This window comes from Mustela erminea, chromosome 9 (genome assembly GCF_009829155.1).
Source record: "Mustela erminea isolate mMusErm1 chromosome 9, mMusErm1.Pri, whole genome shotgun sequence".
NCBI lineage: Eukaryota > Metazoa > Chordata > Mammalia > Carnivora > Mustelidae > Mustela > Mustela erminea.
In genome coordinates, this window is record NC_045622.1 from 52,471,326 (window position 1) to 52,485,337 (window position 14,012).

Consider the following 14,012-nt stretch of genomic DNA (forward strand, 5'->3'; position numbering starts at 1 on the left):
ACATATAACATTATTTGCCCCAGGGGTACAGGTCTGTGAATTGGCAGGCTTACACCCTTCACAGCACTCACCATAGCACTCCCCAATGTCCATAACCCAACCACCCTCTCCACATCCCCCTGCCCTCTGCAACCCTCAGTTTGTTTTGTGAGATTAAGAGTCTCTTATGGAGGGACGCCTGGGTGGCTCGGTGGGTTAAGCCGCTGCCTTCGGCTCAGGTCATGATCTCATGGTCCTGGGATTGAGCCCTGCATCGGGCTCTCTGCTCAGCAGGGAGCCTGCTTCCCTTCCCCTCTCTCTGCCTGCCTCTCTGCCTACTTGTGATCTCTGTCGGATAAATAAATAAAATCTTAAAAAAAAAAAAGTCTCTTATGGGACACTGCATATTCTAATGTGGCTAAAGTTTATGGTAAGAAGGGGACAAATAATTAATAATAATAATAGCTCCCAAATATTGGACAGAGTGCTTCATTGGCTTCATTTAAAAAAAAAAAACAAAAAAACCTCACAGCAATTGCTTTTGGTTTTTTTCCCCTCCCTTTGAGGTTATTTATTTATTTGACGGGAGAAGGTGAGGGGAGAGTACACATTGTGGGAGGGGCAGAGAGAGGAGGAGCGAATCCTCAAGCAAACTCCATCAAGCACAGACCCCAACTTGGGGCTCAATCCCATGACTCTGGGATCATCACCTGACCTGAGACCAAGAGTCAGATGCTTAAGACTGAGCCACCCAGGCAGCCTTCATGGCAGTTTCTTTTCTTTTCTTTTTTTATTTTTATTTATTTTTATTTTATTTATTTTTTATTTGGGAGTGAGAGAGAGAGAATATGAGAAGAGAGAGGTCAGTGGGAGAAGCAGACTCCCTGTCAAGCAGGGAGCCCGATGTGGGTCTCAATCCCAGGACTCCTGGATCATAACCTGAGCTGAAGGTGGTCGCTCAACCAACTGAGCCATCCAGGCAACCCATGGCAATAGGTATTTCTTGACAATAGGTATTTGTATTTCACTTTGAGAGAGTTTAGAGTCTAAAGAAATGTGGAAAGATAGTTTTTCCAAGGTCTCCTAACTAACTAGTGTGGAAGTGGCACCAGAGCATGAAAGTTTGTCTGACTCATATCTCTTCATTTTTAAAGAAATGTTGAAATAAACAACATAGTATAAAATATAGAACACTTAGATATTGTTAAAATTTGCCTTTGATTAAAAGTGTTATAGAGGGACGCCTGGGTGGCTCAGTTGGTTGGACGACTGCCTTCGGCTCAGGTCATGATCCCGGAGTCCCTGGATCGAGTCCCGCATCAGGCTCCCAGCTCCATGGGGAGTCTGCTTCGCTCTCTGACCTTCTCCTCGCTCATGCTCTCTCTCACTGTTTCTCTCTCAAATAAATAAATAAAATCTTTAAATAAATAAATAAATAAATAAAAGTGTTATAGAAACAGGTATTTCCCCCTCATTTTCCATTCCATTCTTTTCCTCTCGTTTTCCAGGCATGGCCACAGTCCTGTGAAACATTCTTAGGTTTATGATTTTGCTACATGTGTATGTAGCCATATCAATATTGTAGCATCATTTTGTGCATTTTATAAGTTCTGCGAATCTTATCATACTACCTATCCTTTTGTGTCTTGCTATTTTCATTCATCATTCTATTTCTGAAATTTATCATATTGATCTATGTAATTTGTTTCTTTTCTGTTATTTGCTATATAGTGGTTATTCATTTTCCTGTTTGAAGGATATTTAGATTATTTCTAATTTTGCAGTTTTATAGCAGTGCTATAATAAATACTCATGTTTATTTTTTTCCGTTTAGTATATGTAAGTATATTGTCTATAGAATTACTCTGTTACAGAGTATATTTCTTCAGGCTTTAGAGTGGGTGTTTCCAGCTTGCTCTTTAAGCTGTTTGTGTTAATTTATCATAGGTATATAAGATTTGAGCAAACTCTGAAACCACTATCCTATTTTAAAATTAAGTCTTGGTTTAGAAGAAGAAAATTACAAAGAAATCAAGCCTCAGCAGGAGTTAGTTGCCCCTTTATCACCCAATGGATGACAAGCCCAATATATATTAAGTGGATATGGATAAATTTTGGTCAATATGGAAAAGGAAAGGTAATAGAAAGCAAAAGGAAAGGAAAATGTGTCAGACATGCTTGCATTTGGTTACATGTTTGTTCAGACAAACCCACCACCCCAGTAAAGCAAATATCACAATAAATAAAATGAATCAAAGGAATTTTTCATTTCCGAGTGATTATAAAAGTTATATTTACATTATGCTGTAGTCTGTTAAGTGTGCAATAGCATTGTGTCTACAAAAACAGTGTACATACCTTAATTAAAAAATACTGCTAAGAAATGCTAACCATCATCTGAGCTTGCAGTGAGTCACAGTCTTTGTGCTGGTGGAGAGCCTTACCTCGATGTTTGTGTGGATGCTGACTGATCGGGGTAGTGGTTGCTGAAGGCTGGGTGTCTATGGCAGTTTTTCAGTATAAGACAGCAGTGAAGTTTGCCATATCAGCAGACTCTTGCTTTCATCAGTGATTTCTTTCTAGCATGCAGTGCTCTTTTATAGCATTTTACTGTCAGTAGAATCTCTTTCACAAAATTGGAATCAATCATCTTAAACCCTGCCACTGCCTTATCAACTAAGTATATGTCATATTCTAAAATCTTTGTTTCATTTCAATAATCTTCACAGCATCTTCACCAGGAGTAGAATCCTTCTCAAGAAACCACATTCTTTGCTCATCCATAAGAAGCCACTCCTCATCTGTTCAAGTTTTATCATGAGATTACAGCAGTTCAGTCCCATCTTCAGGCTCCACTTGTAATTCTAGTTCTCGTGCTGTTTCCGCCACATCTACTGTTGTTGCCTCCCTGAAGTCTTAAACCCCATGAGATCATCCCTGAGGGCTGGGATCAGCTTCTTCCACACTGCTGTTGTTGATATTTTGACTTTTTCCTGTGAGTCATAGATGTTCTTCATGGCATCTAGAATAGTAAATCCTCCTCAGAAGGTTTTCAGTTTTCTTTGGTTACATCCATCAGAGCAAACAGTGTCTATGACGGCTATAGCCTTCTGAAATGTTTTTTCTTAAATAATAAGACTTGAAACTGGAAATGATGCCTTGATCCATGGGCTACAGAATGGATGTTGTATAAACAAGCATGAAAACAACATCCGTCTAGTTGTCCATCTCCCATCAGAGCTCTGGGGTTACCAGGTACATTGTCACGAGTAGCAGTATTTTGAAAGGACTCTTTTCTTATGGGTAGTTGGTCTCAATAATGGGCTTAAAATATTCAGGAAGCCCTGGTGTAAACAGACCTTCTGTCTTCCAGGCTTTGTTGTTCCACTTACGGAAATTTAGCATAAATCTTAAGTGCCTTAGGATTCTCGGAATGGTAGATGAACATTGACTTCAGCTTCAAGTTATTAGTTGTATTAACCCCTAATGAGAGTCAGCCTATCCTTTGAAGCTTTGAAACCTATCATTGACTTCTTTCCAGTGTGGAAGTCCTGGATGGTGTTTTTTTCCATTAGAAGGTCTATTTGATCTGCATTGAAAATCTGTTGTTTGGCGTAGCCACCTTCATGAATTGTCTAGCTGTGTCTTCTGGATAACTTGCTCCAGCTTCTGCATCAGCACTTGTGGCTTCGCCTTGCACTTCTGTGTTATGCTCCACAGCTGCTTTCCTTAAACCCCAGAAACCAGCCTCTGTTAGCTCTAAGGTTTTCTTCTGCGCTTTACTCTCTCTCCCCTTTATGGGATGGAAGCAAGTTAGGGCCTTACTGTGGATTAGGCTTCGGATTAAGGGAATATTGTGGCTGGTTTCCATCTTCTATCCACACCATTAAAACTTTCTGCAATCAGCAATAAGGCTGTTCTCCTTTTTTTTTTTTTTTTTTTTTAACTCATGCACACTGGAGTGGCATTTTAAAAATTTCTTTCAAATACTTTTCTTTGGAATTCACAAATTGGCCAACTGTTTGGTGTAAGAGGCCTGACTGTTCACCTGTTTGGGCTTCTGACATACCCTACTAAGCTTAATCATTTCTAAAACTTTTGATTTAATTTTAGAAATGTGTGACTTTTCCTTTTGCTGGAATACTTAATGGCTGTTGTAAGGTTATTAGCTGGCCTGATTTCGGTATTGTTGTGTCTCAGGGAATAGGAAGGCCCAAGGAGAAGGAGAGATTGGGGGATGGTAAGTTGGTGGAGCAGTCAGAACACACACACTTATCACTTAAGTTGACTATCTTAAAAGGATGGGGTTCGTGGAGCCCCAAAGCAATTGTAATAGTAACAACAAATGATCACTGATCACAGATCATGATAACAAATGAAAAAGCTTGAAAATTACCAAAATGTGACTGACGTGAAGTGAGCAAATGCTTTTAGAAAAATGGTGCCAATAGACTTGCTTGATGCAAGGTTGCCAAAAACTTTCAGTTTGAACAAAATGCAGTATCTGCAAAGCACTATAAAGTGAAGGCCAATAAAAAGAGGTATGTCTGTACTGGACAGATGCCTAGCAATGTCTTTTACAGTTAACTTTTATAGGACGTTCACTGTTTTATTCCATAGTGATTATTGTTGGGCAGGTTGAGAAAGCACATAATAGGTGATTAGTAAGTATTTGTTGCGTAAATGGATGAATCTGCTTTAAAAACCTACTGTAGAGGGGCGCCTGGGTGGCTCAGTGGGTTAGGCTGCTGCCTTCGGCTCTGGTCATGATCTCAGGGTCCTGGGATCAAGCCCCGCATCGGGCTTTCTGCTCAGCGGGGAGCCTGCTTCCTCCTCTCTCTCTGCCTGCCTCTCTGCCTGCTTGTGATCTCTCTCTGTCAAATAAATAAATAAAATCTTTAAAAAAAAAAAAAAAACCTACTGTAGATAATACTTCTCTTTAATTGCCTCAAGTTTGCCAAGCTCAAAACTCCATTGTGAGTTTTGAAGAGAGTTTTTTACCTTAAGTTTTGTTTCTTCAAATTTTACATCTCTTCAACTCATTTGCATGTCTTTTACAGTTTCTTTTTAAGGATGCTTATGTACCCGAATGATCTTTTTACCAGTTATGGTTGTGCTTGAAGGCTCATTTTCTGTCATGATTTTGTTTTCTTTGCGGTTTTAGCGATGTATCTATGTAAGCTAGTGGAGCTAGAGAAGTAAATGTTCTTACATCTGAAGGGAATTGAGCCAAACACAAAAATCCCAAGGTTTTTGGGATTAGGAGAAATATAGGCCAGTGACTTATAATTTTTCAGTTCACTTACTCCAGCTGCTTTATTTGTAGTTGAAGAAATGAGGATCAAAGAGTTTAATACATATGCGGAATTCCCCACTAGGTGAATTAGGATTCACGAACCTAGGAGCCTTGAACCTAGTGTTGTTCCTCAATTTATTTTGCCATGTTGTTACCAAATTGGAATCAGTTAAAATCACTGAAGAGATCTTTCTCATTCATCATTGCCAAATGAAAAAAGTGTCGTCTTACCTCAGGTCAGAACCATAGTGAGTTCCTGAGTTGTTTTCTGAACCAAAACATATAGAAGAATTATTAAACTGTGTTTAGTAAACCCTTAGTATTAGGTTAAAGTTACTTTTTCTTAACCAAGATGTTCATTTAATTAGATTTCCTGATATGCTAACCAATCTCAATAATCAGGAATTTACTAAGGCTGCTTTTTCAGTGGGTAGCAAAAGGCACACAGATTAAATCATTACTTTCATGTCTTTAATTTCCTTTTTGGCATGTATATATGAAATCATTAACAATGTAAAGAAGGAAAAGCCATACTGACCTTTGTTTCAGGTTCTGAATGGTGCTTAGTGATCCTTGGACGGTGTATTCGCAACATGACTTAAGTAAAAGTAGTAGTGATTTATAATTTAAATACTCTGTTAAAGATTCTGCATTCTTACTTTCAAAAACATGTTCTCCCTTCGATTTGACTCCGTTTTGTACCTCCAAAATACATTGTAATTCTGGTTTATCAATTTAGCATAATGTGTGCAAAATTTTTTGTAAAAATTACTACTTTGGTAAAACAACATTTTTTTTAAAAGATTTTATTTATTTATTTGACAGAGAGAGAGATCACAAGCAGGCAGAGAGGCAGGCAGAGAGGGGGAAGAGAGAGGGGGAAGCAGTCTCCCTGCTGAGCAGAGAGCCCGATGCGGGACTCAATCCCAGGACCCTGGCATCATGACCTGAACCGAAGGCAGCAGCCTAACCCACTGAGCCACCCAGGCGCCCAGTAAAACAACCTTTAGAGCTGAGTTTTTTCAGTTGTTAGAATAGGGTGAAGTGATGGGAAATAGAGGTAAAATTAGTATTTAATGAATTCTGTGAAAACATTCTGCTCAGATTCTCTGAGTACTGGTTTACATTGTGCAATCTGTGTAATCCCTTTGAAAGAAATGCTCTTGGGACACTTGAGTGGCTCGATTGGTTAGACATGCAACTCTCGATCTCAATTCGGGTCTTGATCTCAGGATTGTGAGTTCAGGCCCCACATAGGGCTCCACGCTGGGCATGGAGCCTACTTAAAATGAAACAAAAATTTTTTTTAAATGCAAAAGAAATTCACAAAGATTATGCTATTTACGAATATGTTTTTTGCACTATTAGGTACTCCACAAAAGTTGGAAATACATAGCCAATTAAGGTAAAAAGAGGAACTGACGATAAAAATATATAGTTGGTAACATAATAACTTCTGAAATGTTCACTAATGACATTTGATAAAGTAAATTGTAATATAGCCATATTGAGGATTGCTATATAAGTCTGATTTCATAAAAGGCATTAAATATCATAAGAAAGTGATAGTGTTTCAGTGAAAAAAATGGGGTACCGTGATCCTGAAACTTCGTCAAAAATATACAAGACTAGAACAAAGTAACCTAAAAGAGTAATAGTGGTTGCCTCTGGGCATTAGGATTATGGACCTTTTACTCTCTTTATGGGCAGATGTCTCATTTTCTGTATAGAATTGTGTTACTTTTATAATCTGTGTAAAGCATAAAACAAACATTTTTCCGCTGCCATGCTCACGTTACCTCAATGAAATGAAGCGCTCAGTGACTTATGAGAAAGAACATTTGTCAGTTTTTAAAACAAATATGGTCTTTTGGAAATGTTTTATGTAGTATTTTTAGTTCACATTTTTGAGCCATCACTTGAGCTTGAATAAATTATTTGAACTGTATAAACATTTGCATTCCATTGAGAACACTGAAGCTAAAAGTATAAAGCAGAAACATGAATCTTTCTGAATAAGTGTTTTTTTAATATTTAGAAGCTTTGCTTCAGGTTTGGTAATTTCCTTCACCGTCAGATTTGGGGTATTTTGTTTTTTGCTTTATGTTTCTTTTTTGGTCAGATGTCCATTAACAGGAGACTTCTTTTAAGAGGGAAATTTCAAATGGGAAAATCTATTACATTTACCCTTTTATATTTTATAACCTTGAATGATTTGATTTATGTAAATTTTTTTCTGATTTTTAGAGGAACAGAAGGAAAATGAAAAGATGAAAAGTGAAGAGCAGCCAGTTGATTCAGAAAACTGTTCTACACCCAGTGCTCTAGAAGAGGCTACTGTGAAAATGGAAAAAGAAGATGAAAAGGAACTTGTCAAACTGCCGGTCATAGTCAAGCTAGAAAAACCTTTGCCAGAAAGTGAGGAAAAAAGGATTATCAAAGAAGAAAGTGATTCCTTCAAGGAAAATGTCAAACCCACCAAAGTCGAAGTAAAGGAATTTAGAGCAGATCCTAAAGATATCAAAGGTAGTATGGAGAAACTAGAGCCAGAGAGGCTAGAGTTTGGTGGCAATGTTAGGTCTTCTCAGGAAATCACTGAGAAGTCTACTGAAGAAACTGAGAAACTTAAAAATGACCAGCAGGCTAAGATACCACTGAAAAAACGAGAAATTAAACTGAGTGATGATTTTGACAGTCCAATCAAAGGACCTTTGTGTAAATCAGTTACTCCAACAAAAGAGTTTTTGAAAGATGAAATAAAACAAGAGGAAGAGACTTGTAAAAGGATCTCTACAATCACTATTTTGGGTCATGAAGGGAAACAACTGGTAAATGGAGAACTTAGTGATGAAAAGGTAACTCAACATTTTAAGACAGAACAAATGGAGACAAGGTTTTATGATACAAAAGAAGATAGCTGTAGCCCCTCTAAAGACAGAAGTGTCATTGTTGAGGGAAATGGAGCAGAGTCCTTAAATTCTGTCCTAACGAATATGAAAACAGGTGATCTTGAGAAGGAGGTGGTCCCTGTAGAGAAAGATGCTGACAGATCAATATCAGTCTTAGAATCCCAAAATCAAAAAGGGCAGTTGGAGGAAACTGGTCCTGCGGAAATGGAAATCTCTCTTGAGACTCCTGAGATGGCCAAGGATCTCTCTTTGAAAACTGCTTCATCTGCTACTGAATCTTGTACCCTGAAAGTTGACGATAAGTCTCCCCAAAGTAAAAAGGATAAGCACCCACAAGTTCTAGAATGTCTTGAAAAGTTAGAGAAGTCCAAAAAGACTTCTCTTGATAAGGACACACAACGATTGAGTCCAATACCAGAGGAGGTTCCAAAGCATACTCTAGATTCAGTAAAGCCAGTCTCTCCTGAGGCAGCTGAAACTTTGGCACCATCTAACATGACTGACCACTGTGAGAAGTTAGCCTCCGAAAAGGAAGTGGTGGAATGTCAGAGCACAAGTTCTGCTGAAGGTCAGCCCCTAGAAAAATCAGACCCAGAAATTCTAAAAAAAGATTCTGAATCCACCAGGGTAGAAACAGATCATCTGGGCAATGCCCAGACCTCGGGCACAGAGGATCCTTCTGAGACAAAGGGTTCTATGCAAAAAAGCAAATTTAAATATAAGCTGGTTCCTGAAGAAGAAACCGCTGCCTCAGAAAACACTGAGATAACCTCTGAAAGGCAGAAAGAGGGCATCAAATTAACAATTAGGATATCCAGTAGGAAGAAGAAGCCAGATTCCCCTCCCCAAGTTCTAGAACCAGAAACCAAGCAAGAGAAGACAGAAAAGGAAGAAGAGAAAACAAATGTGGGTCGTACTTTAAGGAGGTCTCCAAGAATATCTAGACCCACAGCAAAAGTGGCTGAGATCAGAGACCAGAAAGCTGATAAAAAAAGAGGGGAAGGAGAAGATGAGGTGGATGAAGAGTCAGCAGCTTTGCAGAAAGCAGACAAAAAAGAAAACTTGAAAAAAACGGACAAGGATACGAATTCTAAAGTAAGCAAGGTAAAATTTCTCCTATTCTGAGTTTTAATTTTTATTAGAAATAATTTGGCCTAAGTGTAGCTCTTTATTTTGGCCAAAAAGAAGTTATAAAGAGCACTTTAAAAAAAAGTTATCTTTATTCCTGTATCCGAGATGTCTTTCTCACTAGTTATCCCCAGATACTAAATTTCAGACTGTATAATCTTGTTATCTTTTAAACTTTTTTTCTATTACAGGCAATGTGGAAATATATATTATCTTTATAAAAAAACTATGCAGGTAATATTTAACCTGTAGGATTAAAAAATCCAAATGCTGCATAAACATTATTAACAGTTGGGATACATCTCTTCCCCATTCTTTTTCCATACATTCATGTGTATGTTCATAAATATTTACCCATTCACTTATAAAATAGATTGAATATGTTCATTTTTCTATGGATTTTTCACTTATCAATGTGTCTCTGAACTCTTTCCATGTCAGTAGATGTAGTCTACCTTTTGGTGATTGATGGGGTACATAGTATTCCATAGTATGGATGTACCTCAGTTTATTTAATCACTCCCTTATTGATTGACATTTAGGTTGTTTCCAATTTTTCACTATTACAGGCAATGCTGCATTGAAGATCCTTTTGGACATAAGTGAGTATTTCTTTAGAATAGACTCCTAGAATTGGCATTGCTGGGTCAGGGGGCATGTGTTTATTTTAACTTTCCATAGCTGTTGCCACATTGCCCTGCCCAAAAGGCCCCATTAGTATACTCTCACATTACTATGTACGAGAGTATCTGTCTTCCCACATTTAGTCATTAGTCTTAGAAACCAGAGTTCTTTTTTCTATGACTCTTCTAAGCAAAATCTAGTACAAATCTATAGCTAGTTCATAGGAGTTTGTTATAATTAAAAGTGCTACTTTTAATTTAAGTGATCCTTTGTTCCCTGAAATTAGATTTTTAATTCTTTAAAAATATTTCTCCTTCTGTTGTTAGAATCATTTTGGTCTTTGATGGGGACTTTACTGTAGGAATGAACTGAAATATTAATTAAAAGATTAAAACCAGGTAGTAAAAAATTTACAACATTATAAACTTATTTTCTGAGTAGTAGATTTTAATATTTGTTAGGATTTTTATTTGAAGTTCTGACCCTTAAAAATTTTTAATTCGGGGACGCCTGGGTAGCTCAGTTGGCTGAGCAACTGCCTTCGGCTCAGGTCATGATCCTGGAGTGTCAGGATCGAGTCCCACATCGGGCTCCCTGCTCGGCGGGGTGTCTGCTTCTGCTGACCTCTCTCCTTCATGTTCTCTTTCTCTGTCTCTCTCAAATAAATAAATAAAATATTTTTTAAAAAATTTTTAAATTCATCTCTAATATGGGAATTTAAACTTTTATATAACAGTAGGTGAAACTATAGTCAGTGCTCTATTAGAGAGCCCTTAAAATGTGCGTGGCCTTTGACCCAGAATCCTCTTCAAGGAATTTATCCTAACCACAGAGATTTATAAAAGTTTATATTTATGAGGAGCCATATTTTATGAAAGTGAAAAACTGGGAAACTACCTAAATGTCTATATAGTAAAGGATTAGACAAATACAGCTGTGTGATGGCATGTTATACAGTCATATACAGTGAGGTTAATAATATATTTTATGACTAGGGAAAATACTTATAAAATAGAATGTTCATTATAAACTCCCCCCAACAAAAGTAGAATAAATACTGGAAATATGTAGCAAAATTTAATAGTAGATATATCTGTGATGAAAGTATAGTAATTTTCATTTTCTTCTTGTATTTTGACTAAAAATGGGCATATAATGAGAAGCTTGTTTTATATTGTTCTTATTATACCAAATTATTCCAATTTTTAATTTTTTACAAGGTAAAACCCAAAGGCAAAGTTCGATGGACTGGTTCTCGAACACGTGGCAGGTGGAAATATTCTAGCAATGATGAAAGTGAAGGTTCAGACAGTGAAAAATCATCTGCAGCTTCAGAGGAAGAGGAAGAAAAGGAAAGCGAAGAAGCCATCCTAGCTGATGATGATGAACCATGCAAAAAATGTGGCCTTCCAAACCATCCTGAGCTAGTATGTACCTGAGCTAAATGAATCATATTCATCTTACTGGCATGCTGTGGTTACCCGAAGTAGCCACCTCTTCTGGGTTTGATCATGATTTGAAATTTTTTAATGCTGCACAGCTTTTCTGCACAAAATAACTTTAATTTCTATTTCTCCAATAATAATTCTGTTTTCATTCTACTTGGTTTATAGATATTTCTTCTACTTAAGGATACACTCCTAACCTCTTCTCACAGATCAATGAATTCATTCAAATTTTTCTTTTTTTTTCTTTTTTTCTTTTTTTTTTTTTAAGATTTTATTTATTCATTTGACACAGAGAGATCACAAGTAGGCAGAGAGGCAGGCAGAGAGACAGAGAGGGAAGCAGGCTCCCTGCTGAGCAAAGAGCCCGATGCGGACCTCGATCCCAGGACCCTGAGATCATGACCTGAGCCGAAGGCAGCGGCTTAACCCACTGAGCCACCCAGGCGCCCTCATTCAAATTTTTCTATTCTGTTCTTTTTCTTTAAATGTTTCTTCTTTCCCTTTTATTTATAATGATATTTCTGAAGGGCCAACTTTAAAGAGGTAAGGCCTAAAAGCCTTATTGCCTTCTGTAACAACATTTAAGTCAAGTAGTCACTTAACATTTAAAGTAACATTTAAGGGGCACCTGGGTGGCTATACAAAAACAAAACAAAACCAAAAACCCAAATGTAGAGGATAAATTCTCTACCAGGTATTTTCAGAAGAATACTGACAGTGGAACCTACCCAGGAAGTTAAGTTCTTTAAAAGTAGCCTAAATCAGGAAATTCAGTTCCTAACCTGTTTATATAATTTTTGCATTTCATAAGAGCTTTCTAAAGAGGGTATTGAAGAAACATTCTCTTTATGCCCAATTCTGGGCAACTGGTCTGTTTTGAATAGATGTGACTTTCAAGGCAATTTCCAGCTACTAAGTAGAAAGAAAAATAAAGGGGCGCCTGGGTGGCTTGGTGGGTTAAGCCTCTGCCTTCAAGCTCAGGTCATGATCTCAGGGTCCTGGGATCGAGCCCCACATTGGGCTCTCTGCTAAGCGGGGATCCTGCTTCCCCCCTCTCTCTGCCTACTTGTGATCTCTGTCTGTCAAATAAATAAAATCTTTTAAAAAAAGAAAGAAAGAAAAATAAAGAAAGATGCTTCCACGTAGGTAGAATTTTATGTAGCCGAAACTTCTCGAAATCCAATAAAATATGGAAAATTCATGTGAGCTAGTTCTCCAAGGCTCATTTTCTTATAAAGCAGTGTGGGGTGATAGGAAAAGCATTGGAGCCAGACCAGCATGGTTTCAACTCTTAACTTCAGCCACTTAACAGGTGCTCTCTTCTCAGTATCTTAATTACTTTGGTATAAAATGGAAATACTACCACATACTTCTTTCGAGTGCTGTTTGTTTCTTTATTTGTTTGTCTTTTAAAGGAGAAAGAAGTTTATTGAATAACCATAAGGGAGTGAAGGGCAGGACAGTAGAGGAGAGACTGTCTGCTATGGGTTGTTTTTAATAAGTTATGTAAAGTTGGCTTAGTATAGTTCCTGACACCCTGGTGTGCTATCTTAAAGCTATTTGTGATTTACTTATTCTTCCTCTTCCTTAAGGTTAAAGTCTATCTGGAAATTAAATTATCGGTAATGTTTATCCTGTTCCCATAGTTTCAGAGGGCTCAAGTAAATGATAAAACTTAGAAGCAGACAGTGACATTAGCTCTGAGAATAGATGTTGAAATTGTGCTGAGAAGATCCTTCCAAGAATTTTTATGATCATCAGGCTATGAAAGTTAAGATTTTTGTGTGGAGGGGTGCCTGGGTGACTCAGCGGGTTAAAGCCTCTGCCTTCGGCTCAGGTCATGATCCCAGGTCCTGGGATCAAGCCCCGAGTCAGGCTCTCTGCTCAGCAGGTAACCTGCCTCGCTCTCTGCCTGCCTCTCTCTCTGCCTGCCTCTCTACCTACTTGTGATCTCTGTCTGTCAAATAAATGAATAAAATCTTTTTTTTTTTTTTAAATGATCTTTGTGTGGAGAAAGGCCATGAGAAGACTTGAGATTTGGTCTTTTCTGCCCTCCAATAAAAACTTAACACTTGTGGGACGCCTGGGTGGCTCAGTTGGTTGGACGACTGCCTTCGGCTCAGGTCATGATCCCGGAGTCCCGGGATCAAGTCCCGCATCGGGCTCCCAACTCCATGGGGAGTCTGCTTCGCTCTCTGACCTTCTTGCTCATGCTCTCTCTCACTGTCTCTCTCTCAAATAAATAAATAAAATCTTTAAAAAAAAAAAATTAACACTTGTGTTCTTTCCCTTCTATTTCTAATACCTTTTTAAACCAAGAGTGTGCATTTTGACTGAGGCTGCAGTAGATGTCAGTAGCAAAGGGGTGAGAGGAAAAGAGAAGTAAAATGAAGTGAGCAGAAATGATGTTAAAGAGATGGAGAAAGTTGTACCCTTCTTGGAACACACACACAGGACTTTTCATTTATTTGGTTATTTGGTTATTTTAATAGCTGCTCTTAAAAATCCCATTGCTGGGGGCGCTTGGGTGGCTCAGTGGGTTAAGCCTCTGCCTTCGGCTCAGGTCATGATCCCGGGGTCCTGGGATCGAGCCCCGCATCGGGCTCTCTGCTCAGCAGAGATCCTGCT

At 38.1% G+C, this 14,012-nt stretch overlaps 1 protein-coding gene across 2 annotated transcripts in view; it reads left to right on the plus strand.

The window, feature by feature from the left end:
* The window catches only part of RSF1 (remodeling and spacing factor 1), a 163,040-nt gene that overhangs the window by 117,175 nt on the left and 31,853 nt on the right, over positions 1-14,012 (plus strand). The window contains exons 6-7 of one of the 2 annotated variants that reach the window (XM_032358042.1): positions 7,523-9,279; positions 11,157-11,363. In XM_032358042.1, coding sequence (XP_032213933.1) covers positions 7,523-9,279; positions 11,157-11,363 — 1,964 coding nt within the window. Of the gene's footprint in view, positions 1-7,522; positions 9,289-11,156; positions 11,364-14,012 lie in introns of both variants that reach the window. The other variant, XM_032358041.1, reaches the window with a different exon arrangement.